This window comes from Chaetomium tenue, assembly GCF_020726465.1.
Source record: "Chaetomium tenue strain MPI-SDFR-AT-0079 chromosome Unknown F5144scaffold_1, whole genome shotgun sequence".
In the NCBI taxonomy this organism is placed as follows: domain Eukaryota; kingdom Fungi; phylum Ascomycota; class Sordariomycetes; order Sordariales; family Chaetomiaceae; genus Chaetomium; species Chaetomium tenue.
The window spans coordinates 2653213-2675830 of record NW_027117329.1 but is presented as its reverse complement, the minus strand read 5'-3'; the positions used below and the strand labels follow the sequence as shown (position 1 = coordinate 2675830).

Here is a 22618-nt window from a genome sequence, read left to right as displayed (position 1 = left end):
CAATGGCCCTCTTACCACCAATATACCTCTACCGACGTCTTTTCCGAGCCCACAGGAAACACCTCCCGTCCGAAATGCGGGTGCTGGGAGACGAGTATATCAAGGCCGAGTTTAGGGCACATCGGGATGTCGAGAACCCGGTCCATTTGGTCAGTTTAGAGCCATTGTATTAGGGAGAGCGCAGAAGCTTAACTACCTTGTGCCTGTTCTTAGATTGGATTCCTCACAGAGTGGCAGCTCTACGCACAAAAGATCGAAGGCGACGCGTGGATCGGAGAGAAGCTCGACCAAGGGAAGATTTCGAAGATGAGTGGTATGAACTTTTATTCTCTATTTTCATTGCCATGTTCTGAGCGAACGGGTTCCGTCACTTACATTGACTCGTGGGGATAGATGAGCAACTTGGGCAACTGTACGAGCTGATGAGAGCTATACAGAAGCGCGGCACAGAAGGCCAAGACTCGGATTCATGAGCCATGCGGATGTATGTGGTAGGCAGGCTTGCTTTTAATGGGAAGTCATCGGCATACTTCCGGGAGGATTCAAGGCCTCGACTTAATGCGGTATTGGCAGTGTTCCAGTCAGTTCCCAAGCTGATCTTGTATTCAAGCACCTGCAGGAAGCTACGCTTCTCTCCGCTGAGGGCTGCTGGTGGCCCCTCGTCGCCTTATCTCTTCACTTCCTTCAAGTTCACTTCCTAACTCATTTTCCACTGGCTCCCACGCGGCCTTCCCTTTTCCCTTGACGCCTGGCTGCCGTTCACTGTCTATCGATTCCTTGGCTAGCTCGGTAGCCTGTTTTGAAGTCCTGGAGCCGCTTTCCTCCTTGACATTCAGACCAGATATGGGGGCCGGCGGGGTGATTTCCTTCCCTTTCCCCTTCCGCTTCCTTCGGGCTTCGGCGCGTTCTTCTTCTTTACCTTCTATAGACGTATGTTGTATTGATTGGTCGTTGATCCCGAGGAGTTGCAGTCCCGCATCTGTATCCCGTTGCTGTCGGAGCCGCGGCTTCGCTAGCTTCTCCCTAGTCCGGTATCTTTCACTCAAAATTTCTCCATACGCGACGGACGCTTTTTCCATCCATTCCTTCTTCGACTTCGGGGCGCCGGCAGCGAAGACCCTGTCTTTAATCTCCTGTGATAGTTGAGTTGGCTCCGAGCTCGCCTCCCCCTTGTCGTCCGCTATGGCCGCAAACAACTCCAACCGATGCTTGAGTTTCTTAGCCATTGGATGCCCTTCCCAAAACGCAACCCGTACCGCGTCGTACGCTTCTTTCATGATATTCCAATGTTCCGAACCTTGACCCAAGTCCAACGTCTGAGGCACCAGGATAACGGCCAGGGTGTTCAGGGACCTGGCAGTTTCGTAGTGCCATTGCCCATACGCAGCCTTGGCCAGCTCCACCGCCTTCCTGGCAAACTGGTTGGCCTCCTCAAACAAGCCGCGGTGAGAAGCAGTCTCGGCCATGGCGCGCATCAGGTAGAGCGTCTTGGGATCGCTGGGCCCGTACAATAGCGGGGCCCGTTCGAGCTCACTCTCGAAGACCTCGTAGGCCCCTTTGAGGTCGCCCGCCCCGAGATATGATTGCCCCAGACCAATCGACAGCACAAAGGCGTATTCGTGCCCTGGGAACTTCTCGTAGACATCCGGTGGCAGGGCCCGGAGGTCCTTGTAGCGCTGGAGCCAATGGGGCAGATCTGCACCCCCCGAGCGACGGATGAGTTCGTCCTCCCAGGACCAGACCTGAAAGTCGTGCTCATCGGCATACTTTTTGACTGTTTCAATGGCCATTCTGAGATATTCTTTGCCATCTTTGTGTCTCCCTGAGTCAAACAGCATGCCTGCTAGCTCTGCGTAGGTACGGCCCACCTCATCGTTCCACTCCAGTAGGGATTCTTCCTTGGTTTCCCGAGCGGTGGCAGCGTCGACTTTTTCGATGCTCTGCTCTAGCGTCTTGAATACCGGCGGGGGTGCGTTATCACGCTTCCCAGCGGAAGCCTGCGTGTCTGGAGTGCTAAGGGCTTGGTCTCTATCGTCTGTGACAATTTGGTCGGTTGACCTCCTCAACAAGAGAAGGCGGGCTGCGCTCTGATACCTAGCTTGTCTTTCCAGATCTTTCTTTGTACGCTCCATCCGTTCCTCTCGCTTCTTGTACTCGTCCAGAAGGTCTTCTTTGCGCATGTCCAGCATCTCGATCAGTTCCAGATAGGCTGCCTCCGCGTCGCCGATGCGGCCCATTTCGTGGTAGACGTTTGCTAAGAGCGAGAGACCAAAAGTCACCGTCTGGCTGTAGCCACCGGTGTTGCATTTCCATACAGGCAGCATCCTCTGCAAGTGATTCACGGCATGCGAGAACTGCTTCTGTTGGTAATAGTACCATCCCAGCTTGAAATCTAGGTGAGCCTCGTATTCGTGGTGATAGCCGACGGATTCGGCCTCGTGGGCCATGCAAGCGTTCAAGTGAGGAGGTAGGAACCGCAGAAACGCTTGGTCCAGCCTATTCCAACCCGGCTTTATTGACTCAATAAGAACGGCCTTAGCAGCATGGGCTAGCCGTTTCCTCGTCTCTTTGGCCATCCTATCCTGGGCCCAGGCTTGCACCATGACGTGCATCGAGACAGTGTCTCTCTTCCGTGAATGCTTGACGAGGGAAAATTGTTGGAGAATCTGCACGCCCAGGTTGAAATGGAGAGCATCCCATTTCTTGCTGGGGTACTTGCATGTGAACAGGTTAGTGGCATCCATGAACGGATCGTCTGTAAGGTTTGAAAGGGGGTAGACCCCATTACTGCCCCATCTTTGCCGCTCCTCGGCTGAGCGCTCTATCATGCCCACTGGAATCTCCTCGTTGTGGTAGAAACAGAGCAGGTTCAACGCCGTCAGAGCGCTATGCGCGGCAGTGCCCATAACGCCTCGCCCCTCGCGCCTCCGGAGGCTGATGAGGGCGTCATAGGAGAGGTCGAGCGCGGTATACAGTGCCGGACGAGCCGGTGAAGAGCCGTCATTATTTTGTTTACTAAGTAAGGCGGGCCTATTTTGCTGGTTGCGGAATCTCCGTAGGTACGTCAGGGGGGTGCAATCCCCCTTTCTCAAAACTGATCCCATAGCCTCGATGGCGAGGGGCAGACCGCCGACCTCGACCACACTAGCCCGCAGCGCTTTCATTTCCTCCTCGTTTGTTCGAAGATTTTCGTTCCCTGCAATCTTCAGGAGCAGCTCGACTGCGTCCTCTTCGGAGAATGAGTTGACCTCGTACACGCACTCTGCAGGGAGGTCCGCCAGAAAACCTTGAGATCGCGAAGTATAGATGATGTTGCCCGTGTTCCGGCGTGGAAGAGTCGGCGCTAGGCGGCCGTTATCGGGGAGATTGTCATAGATGATGAGCCACTCTTCTGACAGCCCTCCTATCCATTCCAGCGCCACATCTTTCATCTCGTCGATGGTTCCTGAGGGAATGGCCCTTGTTTGGCTATACCCCGGACAATATTGCTGGCAAATCCTAGCATAGCTCTGGTTCGCCGACGGTTCGGTTGTCCCGTCGATGTGGAAGACGTACTTGAACCTATTTGTGGGTTAGAGAAAGCGAATTACTGACAAGAAGTACTTTGGACATACCTTTCCTCGAGATCGTCAGCGGCCTTCAAGGCAATCTGGGTTTTGCCCACTCCACCCATGCCATGCAAGAGGAACTCCCGTCGAGGTTTGCCTTTGGTATCTCGTAAGAAGAAGGAATTGTCCAGCTTGGCCAATATGTCATCCCTCGCCATGAAGAAGCGGTTGATGTCACCTAATGACCGGGCTTCCTGTGTAGTCAAGATTACCTGGTCCTTATCGATGCCGGCTAGTTCTCCAATTCAGTATCGAATACAAAAATCAGTACAAGGAGGGTTTTGTTACCGGCGTGGCCAAGAGTTAATCCATGCTCGGATGAGTTACGGCCCAGGCCGTCGGCCGCGTTCAGGATCTGAGCAGCCACAAGAGGCTGGGCTAAGTAGGCCGATGTTGCAACCTTGAGAGTACCAATCTGGAGATACTTGTCCAGCCCAACCTTGTCGGCGACATCGGGGACATTGAAACGGAAGTACGCGTTCGTGTAGTCCCCCAGCTTTTCCTGGACCTGGCGATGCGCGTCTTCGCCGTCGGTTGCAGTGTTTTTTAGAGTCCCAATCAGTTCTTTCATGAATTTCAGCGCTTGCCCAACATTCTTCACACCCGTCGACGCCCTCCCGATCCTGACTACCCTCGTTCCTGTTCCGATGCTGATGAGACAACCAAGCCGCCGGCCTTTCCCAATATGGGCCGCCGCTTCCTGGAGAAGGTAGATGACGGGATTGTTGCAGCCTATAGCGGCATCTATAAATTCCTCCGTGCTCGGCCCAACCTTGACAGTCATGGGCTTGAAATAGACGGAAGCAGCGGTGGTAGCGCGTGCGGCCTCCCATATCTTGACAGTAAAACCATCACGGTCGGTGTCGTGAGTGCTAAAAGACCGGAGTCGGCGAGGTTCGCCAATTTTCTCGGCGGGCATGACACAGACGAAACATTGCCCTTTGGAATCGTGAGTGAGGGATGCGTCTCGGAGGTATTCGCCCATGTTGCGCCGCCGAACGAGATCCTCAACGACCATCTTGAGAGCAGTGGCCTTGTACTTCTCAGTGGCAGTGGTCCACTTCTTGTTGCTCGAGGAGAAGATCTTTTGAGAACACTCGTCGTATTCCCGTAGAGCCTCCTCTGTCGACATGCGGAGCCTTCCGAGCATGATCGCAATTAAGCTGGAGAGAGATCAGCAAAGAGTTGCAAGCGCAGCCCCTTTCGAGCTTTTACTCACCCTCCTGTACTAGTCCCTCCGATCATATGGAAGTAGTCACAGGGCTTGGGAATTGTTTCAAGGCCGCAAGACTCCTTGATCTGGATCATGATTTCGTGTAAGATGAGAAGTGAAGCCACTCCTCGTACACCCCCACCATCTGGCTCCTGTCAGCATGAATCCTCATGACCAAGGTTACCTATATGGACAAAGGCGCGAGAACCTACCGAGAGAGAGGAGGTTGATGGCTTCCTCATCGTTTCTGGCTGGCATTGACGGCGTTTGTATGAATTCCAAGCATACCCGCAGGATGTTGTCAAGTACGTTTTGTGGATCATCAGGAGAGAAATGCAACCCTGCCTTGGGTCGAGGGAACGCCAATTATACATACATACATACCTAACTATACCTAACACCCCCTGACAGGGCTAATTGGGCATGCAGCATGTTGGGCCAGCGCGCAGTGCAACCCTCCAATAACAAGTGCCCCATAACCGCTAAAATCGACCTGCATATTTTGGCGGTGACCAGACGCTGGGGTCCTGGGACCTCCCGAGTTTCTGTCGCACATCTGCATGCTCATGCATGTCCAGCCCTTGAAAACCAATGGCTCGGTGGCACGGGAAATGGAGGCATCCCGTTTATGTGTAGCCTTATTAGCTCCCAGCCCGTGCTAAGGGATGGTTTACCTGAACATCCTGCACGGTATTGAGCTTCAGGCAAGCCCTCCGGCTTTATGAGTACCTCGGTAGGTACCTACCTACCTAGGTCCACCACCAGCCAAGATAGTATAAGTAGGTGAGGGTTGCGTCGACGATGTCGGGCTACCGAAAGACATATATAAAAGTGACTTACACGACTAGGTAGCCTCGGCGGCAGTCACGGGTGCACCTGACGTTCAAAACTCCACTCAATCACCACTTGTCCCCTTGTCTACACTGGCCGTCGCCGGGCTCGATCTCGATAAGTTCCAGAATCCGGCCATCAAGAGGAATTTAGTCTGCTGTCTCTGGCCTGCTTCTTTATAAGCTCAAATCCTTGGACCTTAGTGCCGTGCCTTTTGCCATGGCTACCTAACTCTCATCGACCATAATCTGACAAGTTTTTCTAATAAAGATGACCACCTCGACTCCAGAATCTCTTCAACGCCGCACCGCCTAGCTCACGCCCGTGACGAATACCAAGGCACGCGAAGGGGCGACGAAACCAATCTATAACCGTCTGGTATCATCTACTGTTAGTCTAGTACATGCCAGCAAAATACATGGGTATATTGAGCCACCGGTCCTTGGTATAGCTCTTCATTTTATTCAGAGGCGTCGTTGCTGTCGATAGGCTTTCTCCCGAGTCTCGTAGCGCGTCCGGCGCCTTTGACTGCGGCCTTTCGCCATCCCTTCCATCACGCAAACTGCACTCTTTGTTGCCGGACTGAGCTGCCTCGCTTCCATGGGCCTCGTTCTGCCACGATCCCTCCGCATGCTCGAGTTCACCGCAGGCGCAAAGATAGATACGACGACGGGGCTTAGCAGGGTTGGTTTCGTCATCTTGCTCTTTAGCCTCGGCTAAGGTGGCCTGCCTCTCGTCCTCGATGTCTTTCTGGCATTGTTTTGCCAATGTGCTGTCCGGGCCAAAGCACTCAGAAACCTTTTTAAGTTGCTCCCCGCGTGTTTTTGCTGGACCATTGCCCACAAAACGGGTAAAGCGCTTGACCAGGATATGGTCCTCCCCAAGCTCGGCCTTCATGACCTCCAACTCGGCTTTAGACTCTTTCCATGCCTCATCTATCGACGTTGACCTGACCAAAAGTCTTGTTGGAAATGCAACTGGTTTCTTCTTGTCTCGCGTTACCAGCCGCAGCCTGTGCCGAATCCGACTTGTTATAGAATGGGTGAGACCAAGGGCTTCCTCTGCCCTAGTGAGAGCCTCGCGTAGAATCTTTTCTCCCTCGTCATCGCTTTCGAGCGTCTGGAAGAAGCGAGCTTCCCAGAGTCTCTCCAAAGCCAGCGCCGTCTCCTGGTGGCACTCTCCATAGACCCGCCTTGACCGGCCGAGGCACTCTCTCGCGATTCCCACTGCAAGGTCACAATCGTTGGCTTCTATCTTGCAAACGACCATGCGTCGTAATATTTCCAGTATCTTCTTGTCGTAGGGCCCATAGATTCGCTCGAAGATCTCTTTCGCCTCACAGTACTGCCGGTATGCCTCGTCATAGATCTTGTTTTTGAGCAGGCAATCGGCGTAGGCGACCATGAGCTGCCACCCAACCTCGGGGTCCCGATACTCAGCATTATCCGGTTCATCCTCAAGGGCATACCAGTGCTTCAGACGCTTTGCCCAAAACTTATAGTCCCCAGGCGTAGTGATCGATCTTGCCTCATTTTGCACCCTCAGGAGCTCCGGGTCGTCTTCTGGCAGCAAACTCTCGAGGTTCTCGGCAGCTTTGAGGAGCATGCGCTTGCCCATACCGTACCTGTCCTGATCCATATACACCTTCGCTAGCTTTCCGTGAAGAATATTGTATCGTATCCAGAATAGGTCAATGTCGTCAAGAGGTTGTGGCCTTTCTGCTTTCGCGACTATCTGTTCTGGTGGTGGGCTTAGATCGGTGGGTTTGGCCACCTCCTTGCCTTTCGAGAAGCCGTCTCGACTGTTCTCGAGGAGCCGCCTGAGGGTTCTGGATGAGCGGTTTCTCATCTGTGGTGGCTTTTGGGGGAGGTTTTCTGGATCGCAACTCGATCGAGCCTCAGAAGGCTCCTGGGAAACTGCGTTTTGTTCGGCCTCTTCCACAGCCGTTATGGCTTCCTCGCATTCCTTGATCCTCTTGTGCATTCTGTTGGCGGTTTCCAAGTAAGCCATTTCAGCATCCCCCAAACGGCCCATCTCATGGTAGAGCGCGGCCAACCGTTGTAAGGTGTTGATAACGTTCCAAGAATCGTTGCCTTGTTCCACTTTCCAAAAGCGTAGGCACTTAAGGAATTCTCTCTCGGCATCCTCAAACCCCTTGTTCAACTCATACATCCACCCCCTTTTCAGCTGCAATTGGGCCTCGTACTCATCGTGCTGCAGCTCTTTCGATCGACGCACCAAGCACGCGGCAGCATGCGGGCCCATCAACCGGGCATCTGCTTTGTCGAGCCATCTCCATGAGAGCACAATCGACTCACTGAGGATGATCTTGGCTACTAGGCAGTATCGAAGGTACATATCTTGTTCCATTCGGTGTCGGGCCCAGCTGTGGACCAAGACGTGCATCGATACAGTGGATGTCTTGCGGTCACGCTTGACGAGAGAAAAAGTCTCTAGGACCTTTAACCCCACTGATACCCAGTTCACATCCCAGCTCCCGTCCTCCTTGACCTCCAACATGCAGTCGAGATCCGAGTCGGGAGGCTCCATGATCTTGCTTAGCGGGTAAACCAAATGTGCCTTGCGCTTGTGTCGCTCCTTAGCCGCGCTCTCTAGGGCCGTGATCGGAAAGTCTTTGTGATGGTAGAAGCAGAGCACCCCCAATAACTTAAGAGCCACCACGGCGGAACGGCCGGTAAACTGCCTCCCTCCACGGCGCCGTCGTGCCTCCATGGCGGCGTAAGAGAGTTCTAGGGCGGCATAGACTGTCGGGTTCTCAACGTTTTTGTCCTTGAAGCGGGGGTCGTGGAGAATGCCAACCTTGCGAGTCCGAAGACCCGTGAGATAGTGATCTAGCGTCATTCCATCCCTGATAGACGCTGCTGCTTTGTCGATGGCCAGCGGGAGGCACCCCAGCTCCTTCACAATATCTTCGGCCAAGGCGGCGTCCGGGTGGATTTCAGGATCGCCTTGGAAGCCAGACGCTCTCTGGAGAAGCTCGACGGCGTCAGGTATACCGAATGGTGTGATCTCAAAAACGCAATCAGGGGGTAGGCCGTGCTTGAGCGATGCCAAACGAGAGGTGTAGATGATGTTCCCCTTGCCTCTGCCAGGGAGGTGGCTTCGCCGGTCAGCCAAGTTGCAGTCGTCGAAGATCATCAGCCATTCTTCCGTCAGCTCTTCCATCCACTGCATCGCAAGGATCTGCATGGCCTCGGTACTGTCGTTTCCTAGGTTGTGCCGCTTGCAGATCTGGGCATAACTCTGGCAGATTGTGGAAGGCATCGACCCGTCAATGAAGAAAATATACTTGAATCTGCCATACGGTCAGGCAGGTTGCATAACTAGGGATACTAGAAGGTACATACCTGGCCTCGAAAACCTCACCGACTTTCATTGCGATCTGTGTCTTACCGACACCGCCCATGCCGTGTAGTAAGCACTCTCGGCGCGGCTTTCCTCCGGTATTGCGCTCAGAGAAAAGTGAGTCAAGGCTCTGCAAGATATCTTGCCGTCCGGTGAAGAAAGAGCTCGACATTCCCAGTTTCTGAATCGGGTTTGATAGGATCACTTGCTCTTCGTCGAGACCTATTGGAAGATTAGCATAACATAAAAGGCAAATTTTCCAAGACCAACAAGCTCCGTACTGAGGTGGCCGAGCATAAGGCCGTGGTGGAACACGTCTGTTTTCAAGACCTCTGCTATCTTCTGAACCTGCTCGCTGATTGCTCTCTCGTCAAGATAACCCGTCGTCAACGATTTCAGCTCGGGCATCTTCTCGTAATGGTGCAAGCCGACCTTCTCGGCCGCCTCTGGGACGTTGAACCGGAAATAGGAGCCAGGAAAACGGGCCAGCCTCGACTGAAGTTGGCGATGGGCTTCCTCCGCGTCGGTCGCTTTCGATTTTAATGCCTTGATCAGATGGATGTACCAGCCAGGGGCTTGAACGAAATTCTTCAGGCCCGTGATGGCTCTCCCCAACTCGATATGGCGAGTACCGGTGCCGATGCTAACAACACAACCGAGACGCCGACCCGTCCCAAACTCCAGTACCGCTTCATCCAAGAGGTACTTGATAGGGTTATTGGCGCCAATGGCCGCGTCGATGTATGTCTGCGCTTCGGGCCCGTCGCCTAGCTTTTGTGGTTTGAAGAAAGACGAGGCTGCCGTGGTAGCTCTCGCGGCCTGCCAGATGGTGATGTTCCTATCCCACTGCGGCTCGCCCGGGTCTCCTGGAAAGGAACGCACTACCCGGGCATCCTCGATGCTCTTGGATGGCATGACACAGACGATTGCTTTCCCTTTGTCGGGGTGCTCGGGATCCCACATGGTTTCCCCTAGACCGCGTGCCTTGACGATGCCCTCGACGGCTTCTTGAAGCGCAGTGGCCCGAAACCTTTCCGAGACGCTCCATTTCTTGCGGTTATTCTTCGAGAAGATCTTGGCGGCGCAGTTATCATACTCGTCCAAGGCCTCTCGAGTTGACATGCGTAATCGTCCCAGCATAATCGCGATGAGCCTGGGTAGTAAGGTAAGCCGTTGCCACGCCCTTTACCATGTTCATGTCCTCTAATAGCTTACCCTCCAGTGCTAGTTCCGGCAATCATATGAAAATAGTCGCATGGTTTGGGGGTCTCATCAAGATTATACTTGTCCTTCATTTCGGTCATGATGGCATCCAAAATGACGAGCGAGGAGACTCCCCGAACACCGCCGCCATCTGCGCAAGGTCAGTCACCGTGGACAATTATGAGAAAAACAACGTGACGCACCGAGAGAGAGGAGGTTAACGGCTTCATCTCCACTAGGTGCCATGGCTGGCCTCGCCCTCCTCGCCAAATAGTTGATATTAAGCCGTCTTGCACGACACTGGGAGTGTCATACACCCAGAGGAGTGCGGCATAGAGAGAGATGGCCGGTGGGAATACCCCAAAAGCAAACGGATTCAGCGGCAAGGTTATACTGAAAGAGGCGTCCTTGTGGGCTTCAATACGACCCTCCAATGAGAAGTGCATCGCTTGCGCCGGGGTCCGTCGCAGCGCCCAACATGCAGAAGTCGCGGCATGACAGGTCCTGTACAACCATACAGACCTACAGGAGAGTTCTTTGAGCTTCATCCCCACCTAGGTACCGTGGATCTGTGTTGTTGGGCCATAGTAAACTCCAATCATCCAACGAGCTTCACCACCTCACCGCCATGATGGCGGGCGCCTGCTTCCACCATCGTCTTGACGAATCGGATCGGGCAGAACCTGGAAACTGTCAAATATTGGACGCACCGCCGAGAGAGCAATCACAAAATCCACAGAAGGATGTACATATACTTTACCACACCCCTCTTTTTGCATCAGGCTGTCATGCGTTCCACTGCATCGGTACGCTCTCTAAGCTGCTGTTGGCCGCCGTGTGGTTGTGTGTACACGGAAAGGACGGAGCCTATGATGGCGCGCACCGCCCCCTGTTACCAGAGCTTGGTTGGTTTCGTGCCCGGAAATACAGGGGCCTGGCCCCCGGGCCGATAAAAGGACACACCGGAAGCAAGCAAGCGGGCAAGCGAGTTGGTATCATGATGGAGGTGTCTCGTAAAATATTGGTTGATTCGTCTCATTTCATGTCAGAATTCTATGTATCTCTTTTATGAGATGCCTCATCGTGGTTGTTATTCCTCTCTCTAACCACACAAATCCCACCGCCACCACCCCATCCCATTAACACCACAAGAAAGGTCGGAATGATGCCCAAACCAATGTAGATAGATCCCAAGACGGCTTCCCTCGGAAGAACCAGATTCACACCCCCTAGAGCCAGCCATAGACTCACCCATAACCCCCGCTCATACCCCTTCTTACCGACCTCCCCCCTCTACTCTACCCCCGAAACCCCTCCTCATCCAAATACCACGCCGTATCCCCCTCAGGATCCAACTCCCTCCTCGAGAACCCATTCCCCAAATACGCAAACCGATTCCCACCCCCACCCTTCCCCCCGGCCTCAGCCCCCAAATAAACAAACTCCCAATCCTCCCCCCGAAACCCCTCCAACATATGCAAAAAATGCACCCGACTCCCCGGATGCAGCGCCGTCACGGGCCCATCCACCCGGCCATCTCTAAACCAGGAGCGGCTTCCGGACGCGCCCCACGCGGTGCGCGGCATGAAGGCCGAGATGTGCGCGAAGTAGTCGTCGACGGCGGCTTGCGAGGGGGCCAGGGCTTGGATCCCTTCGGTCTGGCATTTGTGGATGGCGCGGACGATGTACTTGGCGATGTGCTCGCTGAGCGTGAAGACGCTGCCGTGGCCGATGGGGGCGTTGGGGCCGAGGAAGGCTGGGATGGGGGTTAGTTGGGGGGGTTGAGATCGAGAGAAGAAGAAGGGGGGGAGGGGAGTGCGTACTAAAGTAGTTTGGTAGGCCGGGTACGGCGCACGACATGTATGCCTTGGGTGTCTCCTTGGCCCACCGGTCTTGTAGGTTGCCGTCGCGGCCGATGATGGGGAAGCGCGGGCGGAAGGAGGTGTTGAAGCCCGTGGCGCAGATGATGGCGTCGACTTTGAGGACCTCGCCCGATTCGAGCTCGATGCCCTCCGCCACGAACCTCTTGATCCCGGACCTCCTTAACTCGACGTTGGGTTTGGTCAAGGCTTGGAGGTAGCTGTGTCCGGGGGTCATTCTCCTTGCTCCGAGCGGGTAGTCGGGTATGAGCATCTTGCAGAGCTCTTGGTTCCCGCCGAGCATGGCCGTCATGTACTCGGTGACCTTTGCGCGCGCGAAGGCTTGGACAGGGCTCTGTGTGAGGACCTAGCAGCTTGTTAGCCAGGAACGGCAACACGGAAGTACGGCAAGAAAATCACTTACCACGGGGAACGCATTGTTCACCTCCACCTCGATCTTCTTCACGAACTCGCGGTAGAACTCGGGGTCGGACTGGAACTTGTCGATCGTCTCTTGGGAAAAGTTCTCCAGAGCGTCCATCTGGATTTTGCTGAGAATCTCCCCCGCCTGGCCCATGACTTTCCATGCTTGTATCCTGGGTGGCAGTACCCAAGTGGGTGTCCGGAAGATGTGGTACAGTTTCTCAGTCCCTAGATGCTGTTAGCTCGAGGTTGTTAATAGCTATCCTTTGCAGCTGCTTACCTGGTTGGAGCGCAGGGAGCACCTGGATGCCGCTCGAGCCATTGCCGATGACAGCAACCGTCTTGCCCGTATGGTCAAAGTCCTTCGGCCATTGCGCGGTATGGATTAGGCTTCCCTGGAAGGCGTCGAGGCCATCAACCTCTGGCCACTTCCAATTGCTATCCCTCACAGTCAGTATACCAGCTACCCATCAGACACAACAACCGCCGCTTACTTCAAAATTCCCGACCCGTCCACGAGAAAGGTGGCGTGGTCACCAAACTCCTCACCCGTTTCCAAATTCCGAACCGTCAACTCCCACTGCCCACCCTGCTCGTCCCATTCCGCCCGAACCACCTGGTGAGAAGTCTTGATCGAGTCCCTCATGCCCTCCTCGTCGCACACCTGACACAGGTAAGCCCCGATCTCCTCCGCCCCCGCGAAGAAGTTGGACCAGTCCTTCTTCTGCCGCCACGAGAACTGGTAGCTGTGGCTGGGGACGTCGCACCGGCAGCCCGGGTAGCGGTTCTCGAGCCAGGTGCCGCCCACGTCGGTGTTCTTCTCGTAGATGGTGACTTCATAGTTGCTGAGGTTGAGCCGTAGGGTCCGCAGCAGGTTCAGCCCGCTCGCTCCGGCGCCGATGCCCACGATGCGGATGTGCCGGGTTGATCCGAGCGGTTGTTCTCGAACTGTGTAAGTGCTGGCGCTGGCCAGTAAGGACGCCTCTGTCGCTGAGTGGCCGTTGGGTTGCGTCATGACTTCGACGGGCGTCATGGTTGGCTCGGAAGGGCAGGAAGAAGGGGGAGTTGGGGGTAGTTTCCGAGGGTCGGTTTCGTGAGAGATGGCTTGGGTTTGAACCGAAAGTTTGGGGCCCTCGACTACTTGATTTATATCCCGGTCCAGAACGGATCCGGAGGAAGAAGGCAAATGCATTGATAAAGAGGAGTGGGCGGGATAAAACCGCAGAAATGGTAATCTCTCCGCACCCGGTCCCGAACCTTGTTTCGATTCCCACGATTGGCAAGAGCTTGAACGGAATTCCAGGTGTCCTAGCCGGGTTTCCGGGTCTGCAAACTGGTAACAGGATTCAAAACCAGGACAAACACGGGGGAACTCTTAAAGAAATACGACCTAGGGCTAGCTCCTTGCCCTGGTCCAGCTTGATGGAGTGGAGGTACCGGCCAGCTCAAGCACTTATACAGTTGGTCCATTTACGGCAGCCGAGACTTTGCCATGGGCTAGCTGTCGGATGATACTCGACTAACAGCCCCTGGAAGTCGGGGGTGCTGCTGCGTGTATGTACTGCCGGATGAAGACATGCGAACTCTGGAGGTACCTTTGTTAGGTATTCCTCAGCTTGATGACGGCCATTCGGTGCCGACCATCCCCGATTGACTTCGGAACCTGGAATCCAATTGGCGCAGTTTGTTCAGGAATTCCCGATGCATGTTTTCTCCATCTCTTTGTTTGCTGGTAAGCAGGCTGAAGCAGGTTCAGGGTGAGGCAGGGTAGGTCGTGTGCTCCAGTCGTATTTTGTCCAACCACAGCGGTTTAGAGTTGCATCTGGGAAGTTGCAGAAGGGCGAATGAAATGCTTAGCCGAACGGGCTGTAAGTACGGGCCCCGGCCGAGCTTGGCTAGGATTCCGGATTTGCCCCGCCATGAGCGTACCTTGCTGCCCCGCAACGCGTTAAAAAAAAGTTAAACTCCCTCACGAGCCATCAACTCACAGGAGGCCTGCGATTCGGTTCAGTATACGTACAGATACGACTGGGTTGGATTTTCAGCTGGGCAATGGTTTAAACGAGGAACCCTCAACGGCGAAGCAACGTTCACTTTTTGTGGCAAACTTTTCCAGCTGCGGTGAACCGCATCTCCATTCGAAAAGCAACACTTGGGCCACGGAAGGATTGAGACTCGGTCCGGTCTTGAGAATTATTGGAACAGGGGTGGAACATGGCGTTCTCATTTTCCTTCGCTGGCGACGACATAGAGGAGGACCATCAAGCTCCAGCACCCCCACCTCCACCTCCGCCCTCTGGGAACAGTGCGTCAGGACCGTCCCCAGCAACAGCGGGTGCGTTCCCCGTCCAAGGCAAGCCGCTGCTCCCGCCGACGCAGCATGACCCGGAAGAGTTCCTCTCCAAGTTGCCATCCAAGATCGCCTTCGGTCTGCTGGACGTCGATCTTGGGGATGGTCGCGTCATCCAACTGCCCCGACGGGAGCTATGGGATGTGCGCGTCCAGTTGATGGCCGAGGAGAACACCGAGAATCCCTCTGAGTCAGAGGCCGCCCTCGGGGAGCACGACGTCAAGACGGGCATCTACGAAGGCGGCTTCAAGAGCTGGGAGAGCAGTGTCGATTTGGTCAAGGTGCTCGCCGGCGAGAGAGTCGCCGATCTATTGACACAAGACCCTTGCGTCCTGATTGAGGTGCGGCAACACCTTTCGCATGTTCAAGCATTTCTTGCTGACACACCTTGCAGCTGGGCTGCGGCACAGCGCTACCTTCTCTCGCTCTCTTTCAATGGGCCTTGACAGAGAGGAAGTCCGAGCAGAACCAGCCATTGATGCTCGTACTTGCGGACTACAACCCGACCGTCCTCTTTCTCGTGACCCTCCCCAACTTGGTCCTTGCATGGGCGCTGCAGCAGAGGAACGAGAACGCCGTCCTCAATGAGGCCTTCACCCCGGACGGAGAATTGGAACTGACGCCCGAAGTCCTGGCAGCCTTCAGGCAATCGCTTTCGTCGAAGCAGATTACCCTCTCGTTTCTCTCGGGCGCTTGGTCTTCCGAGTTTGTGGACCTCCTTTATCGCTCTGGCGTCCCCGCGAACCTTCCCGCCACCACCAAGACGCTGCTGCTCGGCTCCGAGACCATTTACTCCCCATTTGCGCTCGAAAGCTTCGGGAGCACGCTCCTCTCAATCCTTCAGCGTGAGCGCGCCGAGCGCTCAAGTGGCGGCGGGGCTAGGGCACTCATTGCCGCGAAGAGGCTCTACTTCGGCGTCGGCGGCTCGCTGGACGACTTCGTCGATAAGATGCGTGGACTTGGAGCTTCTGTTAAGACGCTGTCCGAGGAAACACAGGGTGTACACCGCGGTGTTGTTGAGTGCTTGCTCTTATGAGCACTGCCTGCCATCGTACAAGTGTGCCGTTGGGGTGGGCTCCCTCCGAGTTTGGATATCATCACCGATTTCCGGAGCTGGAGACAACGCCCCATCAGCTATTATATTTTCGGTGTATAAAATGCGCCGCGACGCCTTCTAGCTGGATTTTTTTTTTGGCGGCAAAGAGATGTTTCAGAACCTTCGCTGCCTGATGCTCCGCGGCGTGAGGCATTCGGCTGCAGATCCTACGTCTCGCCGTTTATCCGCGAGCAACGGCTTTTCTGGACCGCAGCGCCTGAATTGGGCCTTGCGCGAAGACGTCAAACCTTGGTTCGGAGCAACGGCGAAACATTCCTTTGTTGCACGGCTGGGTATGCGTCATGTGCTTCCAAAGTCGAGAACTTGCCGACGGTCTGCTACCTCCTGAGCTACCATGGGGAGCATTGCGTGACTTGCATGCCTGTTTCACTGCACAAACAATTGGCATGTGCCCAACAATGCAATTGTTACATATCCGGTATGTTTTTGAGCCGCATTGTTCCCGAGACCCGAGGCGTTTCCATTCAAGGCGGTGGCGAGCAGACGCGCAAGCACACCCAGGCGCAGCGTGAGGATACCCAAGTTGCCTTGTTGCATTGCCGACTTGTCGAAAAAAAAAGAATCATATCACAATATGTCGTCGACAGCATGATGGCTGCCTGTCACGCCGTGCGACTTGGGGTGAGCTCCGCCACTGTAACATTAGAGCTCTCGACGGCCACGAACCGCAACCTCGCCCATCATTGGGTAACTGCGGGATCTTGTGTATTGCATGAGCACAGTGGTCGTAGTTCCCATTCTCCAAAACAGGCCTGTGATCTATGAATGAAGCCGGTTTCCGCCCCCATTGCAACAAACCAAGTGGCTGATGCCATTCCATTGAGCTGGCTTCCATCCAAGTTAGCGTCGCCCCCATCTCACAGTTCGGCACATCAGTTGCCCAGCGCCGTTTTTGGATATTTCCGAGGATGCTGGACGCTTTTCTAACCGCTTTGTCCACCGTCTGCATCTTGGACTTCGAGGACATCTTCGACGGGGATCACAAGCATGGCCAATCAGCTCCGGGAACACAATGCCGCGAGACCCTACATCTGGCGCACAAGGAGATGAGGGACCCACAACCTTAACATTCCACGGGGTGTTGCAGTCGGCGATCTGTTGACGATGCGATCGCGGCAAACATGCTGAAGTCGGTCCCCCCTCCGTCTCTCAGCAATTCTTCTCGGCATCAAACAGCCCCCAACCCGTCGTATTTTTTAACAGCGTCACACAGCATGTTGGCGCAGCCAGCCCTGTATACGCAAGGCCCTTGTGCCAAGCTGGTAAATGAATTGAGTGAGTTATTCAGGTGGGGAACTGTGTCGTCAAAGTTGCAATTTCCCACTTGACGCCGCACGCGCTAGTTGGACAAGGAATGGCAGCCGACAGCCTACCGATGGTGAGATCGAGGCTGGGGTCCATTTTAGAGGTGCCTCTTAGTTGAGACATGAAGGAGTTTGTTGCCGCACAAATCCGTGGGCGTTTGTGCCGAGGTCGCGCAGAGCCGTGGTGCGACTTTTCCAGTAGCCGGTTAGTTACCTCGAGGAAGTTTGCAATATTGATATTCGTAGTTTACTATGTAGTGTACATACCAGTTAGTTACTCGTTTCCTTGGTCAGGTAGCAATGGAAATGCAAGCCCAGATGAGGTCACCGCACCGGCGACATGGAAGTGAAGAAGAGCCGCCAAAAGAGGCAAGCGATTCTTCGAGTCCTTGCTTTCGACCCCGGTCGTTTCTCCTGTCTGACCCTGGCTGCCCAGACTCGCCCGCCGCGCCGCTTCCCCATTGCAACATGGTCCGGGGTGGCTTCATTATTTTGGAACCTCCTATTGGTGTAAGGGCAGAAGGGTCACTTCCACCTCCATCGCGTCCTTGGGACTATCGAAGTATTTTGCCCCCAACGTGCCGCCGGCTGCCTTTTTCTCGCTCTTCCTCCTTCCTTCCCGTTTTCCCACTCTTAAACTCGGCCTCACGCCTGTCATCTTTCTGTCTCAATAATACTAGTATCCCAACTTCCCGACGATCGTTCATCTCGCAGTTTTTTCCATTCCATCACCGTCCGGCGCAACTCCCGCACTTACAACCCCACCACATTCCAATCTACTCGGTAGGTTACCCCGGAAGCAACCAGGGGTTGCGCGTCTCAAGCATGGCCTCGACTCGCCGCAACCCCCGAGCCACCCGAAATGCGATTTCTCTCTCAACTCGAACATTGGCTGATCGCAAGTTGCGTCAATAGCATTCGCTTAATCCGATTAATCTATCCCGAAATCAATTCACAATGAAGTTCTCCTTCGGTGCTGTTCTCGCCTTCGCGGCCGCTGTTCTCGCCGTGCCCCAGTTTACCAACTCCAACTTCGACGTCGAGGAGGGTGAGCCGTTTACCCTCACGTGGAACAACGCCGAAGGACCCGTCACCATTACCCTCGTGCACGGCCCCGAGAAGAACCTGAAGCCAGTCACTGTCCTTACCAGTAAGCGAACCCTAATTGTGATTGTGTGCGTCATGAAATAGATCAGATGCTGACAAGCCACAGCTACGGGAAGCGATGGCTCGTTCACCTGGACCCCCTCTGACTTGCCCTCGGACACATATGCCTTCGAGATCATCGACGACACCGGGGTGAAGAACTGGAGCAAGCGTTTTGAGTACACCGGCACTGGCTCCGTCACTAGCACCGAGACGCCCACGTCGACCGCCGAATCCAGCACCAGCACCGAGGCCTCTAGCACCACCACCAGCTCCAGCAGCAGCGAGACCGAGTCCACCACCACCTCCGAGGAGGCTAGCAGCACCAGTAAGCTTTTTTCCTCCTAGAACCCCTCGTCAATCAGCCGTCCATGACCGCTAACCCATCTTCTTGCAGCCTTCACCACTTCCACAACCGAGGAGGCCGAGACCAGCACCCGCGCGACCACCACCCCCACCGGCTCTCCCCCGGACCTCAACAACGGCCAGCGCTTCGCGTCGCCCCTGGGCTTCGTCCTGGTCACCGTGGCCGCCCTCGTCTTCTTCAACTAAGAGAAGCCAAAAACCGCGCGGAGGTGTTTTCGGCGTTGGTCGGGCTTTTGTTGGTACCTAGGCGGAAAGGGGGGAGGGGGGTAGGAAAAGGGGGGGTTGAGGAAACTTGACCCCCCCTTGGTGTCTATTTTGCGTTCGTCTTCTCGTACATACCTTGTTCTTTGTCGACGATGCTGTAATTGCGACGGGTGCGAAACTCGGGTCAGGATTGTCTCGGCGGAGGCCGGGGGGAGAGGTTTTCAAGTCAGGTTCTGGTTGTGAACGGGGACGAGAGAGTGCGCGCGCGCGTGGAGGGTTCGGGTACGTGGTTTGGGGGGTTGTGAGGAACCGTGGGCCCGGCCGGCCCTTTGCATCGGTGCGAGTTTTCTGGGTTTCTCTGTCACGCGCCCCTGTCTGTCTGGATATCTACGTTTTTATGCGTAAGGGTCTTGGGCGGGCGCGGGCGTCGCAATGGGGACCGCTTGCTATCCTGCCGGCCTCGGTTTGGTGTTTTAGTTAGGGCAGCGTAAACGGCGTGTGCACACGCTGAATATCTGCCTAGGAATTAATACTTGTCATTGCTGACTCGGTTCGCTACCTAATGACATCGGTGACTCTCCACATGTTCGTCACATCAACCGCGCGGGTTCGGTGTTCATCCCTTCTTTTGACGACTTCTCGTTCGTCGGTAACCTGCAGGCTTATAAAGTGGGTTCGGTTCGGATGGGATGATCAACGCTGCTTTGCTGCAGCAAACCTGCGTCAGGCAAGGTGTGGCAACAGCGTGGGTCGGCGGGATCTTGCAGGGCCAATGTGTGGGGTGCAGACAGGATAGGACAGGACAGGACAGGCTGTGCCAGTCAGTCAAATTGATTGATTGCTTGCTTCGCCCTGGTTCAGGGATGTAGGGCTGCTGCCGGTCGATCTTGTGCGACGGCAAAACATGGTTTCGGCGATGTTGAAGAAACCGTTGGAGGATGGTGCGGTGGCGGGACTTGGCTGTCTTGAGGCTGGCTGAGGCCAAGGGGGAATGAACCGTGATCTACACGGTACAGGGTGTTCTTGGGTGTTTGGGAAGGGTGTATGTGTTGCAGATGACGGGATAACGCGGGAATAATGGGATTGTGAGGGAGGGAGGGACTGTAACTGAAACTTTGGTTTCCCCTTGTCTTGTTTTGGGGTATGTAAAAGAGTAGCTACCTAGCTAGCCAGATCTATAAAAGCACTTTTTACGCTTGCTAATGATGCAATAAGTGACATCACACGTCTATCCCAACCATGCAGCATGCTTCAACATGATATCCTAGTTTATTAACGCCCTTCGCTCCTCCCGTTCGGTTGCACAGAATGTCACTCCCAGCTGGGGAATCGTTCCGAGTTGAAGAGGGAGGATCTGTCAACACTCGGCGAAGCTGCATTTGGAATAACTCGGGAGGTGGATGTTGGCTTTTGGAGCCCCTCCGTCATGACACCAATGCCAAGGTCGCGAGTTGTGTTGTCTGCCCGTCATATGCCCACGCGTATGTACGTCGCGCTCAGAGCTTCGCCTTCGTGGGCGCCTCCTCCTCCGACACCAACACCACAACGGTGCAGATGTCGTCCTCCTTCCCGCCGTGCCATACCTCGTGCGGGTAGTACTTCTTCACCTCCTTGGCAAACGGGCCGTCCAGTTTCCTGTTAACGCTGGCGGACTTGGCCGCGCTGACGATTTGCGTTGCTAGCATGCTCTGCAGCGTGGGGTGCGAGCTCGCCGGGGTATCCGTCTCGCCTAGAGAGGTGAACGGCCTTAAGTCCACCGCCACCTGCACGCCTCGCTCAGTGCTCGTCCACGCGCCCGCCTGTGCCATCGTGCGGCTGACGATGCGCAGCACGTCTTGGTTGAAGAGGTTGTCCCAGAGGCCGTCGCTCGCGAACACGAGAACGTCCCCATGGCGGAGACCAATGCGCGATACCTCGGCATCGCGCGGCTGGTCCATGAGCTGCGCCCCGCCAAACTTGGCCGCCCGTAGGAGCATGCTCGGCGGCACCACGCTGAGTTGGTAGGGGGTGTTGAAGGCGTGCGTTTGCGGCTCGCTGCACGCGTGAACCCCGTTGAGCCGGAGCAGGATGAAACCACTGTCGCCCAAATTGGCCACCTCGAGGAGTCCCTCTGCTGTGAGCAGCCCGACGATGGCGGTGCTGCCGCCGGCCTTGATCGCCGGGTCGTGGCAAACCGCTTCGTACCCCTTCTGCATCAGCTGCCGTGCCGTTAATGGTTTCCCACTTCCTTCCGGTGTGGTTGTCGCCGCGACGGCCGAGGACGCCATGTAGTCGCAGAACGCGTGAGAAAAGTCGGCCGGGTCGACTCCACTATCCATCCACCCGCCCACGCCATCTGCTACGCCGAGCGCGACTTCGCCAGGGACCGCCCCGAGACGGCTGACGAAGAAAGCATCCTGCCCTGACTCGGGCCGCGAGGCCTTCCCCCGGCCGGCTTTCGGTGGCTGCACGCGATTATAAGGGTTGAACTGGAAAACGTGGGTCGAGGGGTCGTAAGAGCGGCCCTTCGCAATGTATGATGCTGCGACGTTGTAGACGAACTTGGGGGTTTGGGAGGATGAGGACGTGGAATATAGGGCACGTGTGCGCGTCAACGGGGGCGGAAATCGAGGAACAGTGGGGTTTTGTTGTCGTAAAGCTCGTATAGCTGCCGCAGCCCTCGTTGGGCCTGAAGTCGTTGATTGCTGGACAGCAGGTCCGGAGCTGAAGGAAGCCGAGACTTTCGTGTTAGCCATAACGCCCATACGGAACGTTTTCGGCGTGGGACGGCATGGAAGCGAGAGCACCCGAGCTACACCAACGGTGCGTGCCATTTCGCGATATCAGAGAGGACAAAGACTTTTCCTGCGCGGCCGTTCCGGGCCGGCAAAGAGTGAAGGCTTAAGTGAGCGACCTCCTCTTCCAGGGCATCACGGACTTGTTCGGGGGTCGCGATCGCGATAGGGGTTCTGGCGGGGACGAGACGGTCCAGGACATCGGGTCCGCCGTGAGATCCAAAGTTTGAATCGTGTTTGTTCGGCTTTGGCCAGCGCCGAAGGTCACGCCGCAATGAACAGGTAGGTAGGAGCCAATCCTTCTCCTTTGCTGCGTTATTATGTCACCTTGCCGATAGGGAGTGCTGTGCTTGCTGCTGGCGAAATTTCGTGCAGGTGTGGGGACTTCACCGCTGTCTCCACCGTCTCGTCCGGTTTGGATCGGCTGCAACGGGCTGGCCCGTGCAGACCATTCTGGCCGATTGCCGAGACGCTATTCCGTTCTTATATTAGTTTGGAGCCCGCCTGCAATCCCATTGCTGGGGAACACTGAACACTGAAAAAGGCGCTGAGAGGGATGGGATGAATACACCAGATGATAATCCATCTCCCTATTGTAAAGGATGTTCAGAAGGGATTGGCATGTGAAATTGCAAAATTTTCGCGCCACTCGGTCCTCGCGACGCGCACATATTGCGTCACCTTCTGTGAAATGCCTGAGGTAGTTAGTTACCGCGACAAGAGATGGAATGATTGAATGCGTGCTACCCGTAATTATCACCCGGGCCGTTCAGTCCCTGAAACGCCGGGGTACATCATGAAACCTCGCCTCGCCTTCGCTGTCCTGGCGCCACTGCCGTCTCATGAGTCGGATC

The 22618-nt window shown here is 55.4% G+C and overlaps 7 protein-coding genes across 7 annotated transcripts; 3 read left to right on the top strand and 4 right to left on the bottom strand.

Moving 5' to 3' along the window:
- Positions 1-2: 2 nt before the first annotated feature.
- On the top strand, positions 3-473 carry F5144DRAFT_477456 (uncharacterized protein; the record flags this gene model as incomplete). Its single annotated transcript, XM_066785045.1, has 3 exons — positions 3-149; positions 214-313; positions 394-473. 3 exons carry the CDS (start codon positions 3-5, stop codon positions 471-473), a joined length of 327 nt encoding a protein of 108 aa, XP_066648410.1.
- A 150-nt stretch (positions 474-623) lies between these two features.
- F5144DRAFT_543209 (uncharacterized protein) lies at positions 624-4916 on the bottom strand (the record flags this gene model as incomplete). Its single annotated transcript, XM_066787228.1, has 4 exons — positions 624-3561; positions 3615-3840; positions 3897-4771; positions 4828-4916. 4 exons carry the CDS (start codon positions 4914-4916, stop codon positions 624-626), a joined length of 4128 nt encoding a protein of 1375 aa, XP_066648409.1.
- A 1132-nt stretch (positions 4917-6048) lies between these two features.
- F5144DRAFT_479270 (uncharacterized protein) lies at positions 6049-10467 on the bottom strand (the record flags this gene model as incomplete). Its single annotated transcript, XM_066785152.1, has 6 exons — positions 6049-6601; positions 6830-8968; positions 9021-9240; positions 9300-10171; positions 10234-10372; positions 10425-10467. The coding sequence occupies 6 exons, from the start codon at positions 10465-10467 to the stop codon at positions 6049-6051; spliced, it is 3966 nt and encodes a 1321-aa protein (XP_066648408.1).
- A 1052-nt stretch (positions 10468-11519) lies between these two features.
- Positions 11520-13536, bottom strand: F5144DRAFT_597601 (uncharacterized protein; the record flags this gene model as incomplete). Its single annotated transcript, XM_066790882.1, has 5 exons — positions 11520-11977; positions 12045-12447; positions 12505-12731; positions 12784-12941; positions 12998-13536. The coding sequence occupies 5 exons, from the start codon at positions 13534-13536 to the stop codon at positions 11520-11522; spliced, it is 1785 nt and encodes a 594-aa protein (XP_066648407.1).
- Positions 13537-14717: 1181 nt separating this feature from the next.
- F5144DRAFT_480144 (uncharacterized protein) lies at positions 14718-15889 on the top strand (the record flags this gene model as incomplete). Its single annotated transcript, XM_066785212.1, has 2 exons — positions 14718-15194; positions 15248-15889. The coding sequence occupies 2 exons, from the start codon at positions 14718-14720 to the stop codon at positions 15887-15889; spliced, it is 1119 nt and encodes a 372-aa protein (XP_066648406.1).
- A 2342-nt stretch (positions 15890-18231) lies between these two features.
- F5144DRAFT_543205 (Ser-Thr-rich glycosyl-phosphatidyl-inositol-anchored membrane family-domain-containing protein) lies at positions 18232-18972 on the top strand (the record flags this gene model as incomplete). The annotated part of the gene is made up of 3 exons (XM_066787227.1): positions 18232-18424; positions 18488-18748; positions 18818-18972. The coding sequence occupies 3 exons, from the start codon at positions 18232-18234 to the stop codon at positions 18970-18972; spliced, it is 609 nt and encodes a 202-aa protein (XP_066648405.1).
- A 1103-nt stretch (positions 18973-20075) lies between these two features.
- F5144DRAFT_34575 (phosphatase 2C-like domain-containing protein) lies at positions 20076-22219 on the bottom strand. The gene has a single exon (XM_066784261.1). The coding sequence runs from the start codon at positions 21801-21803 to the stop codon at positions 20487-20489; it is 1317 nt and encodes a 438-aa protein (XP_066648404.1). The 5' UTR covers positions 21804-22219; the 3' UTR covers positions 20076-20486.
- Positions 22220-22618: the final 399 nt, after the last annotated feature.

Coding starts and splice junctions, on each gene's coding strand:
- F5144DRAFT_34575 (XM_066784261.1), bottom strand. CDS start 21,803: ATGGCACGCACCGTTGGTGTAGCTCGGGTGCTCTCGCTTCCATGCCGT.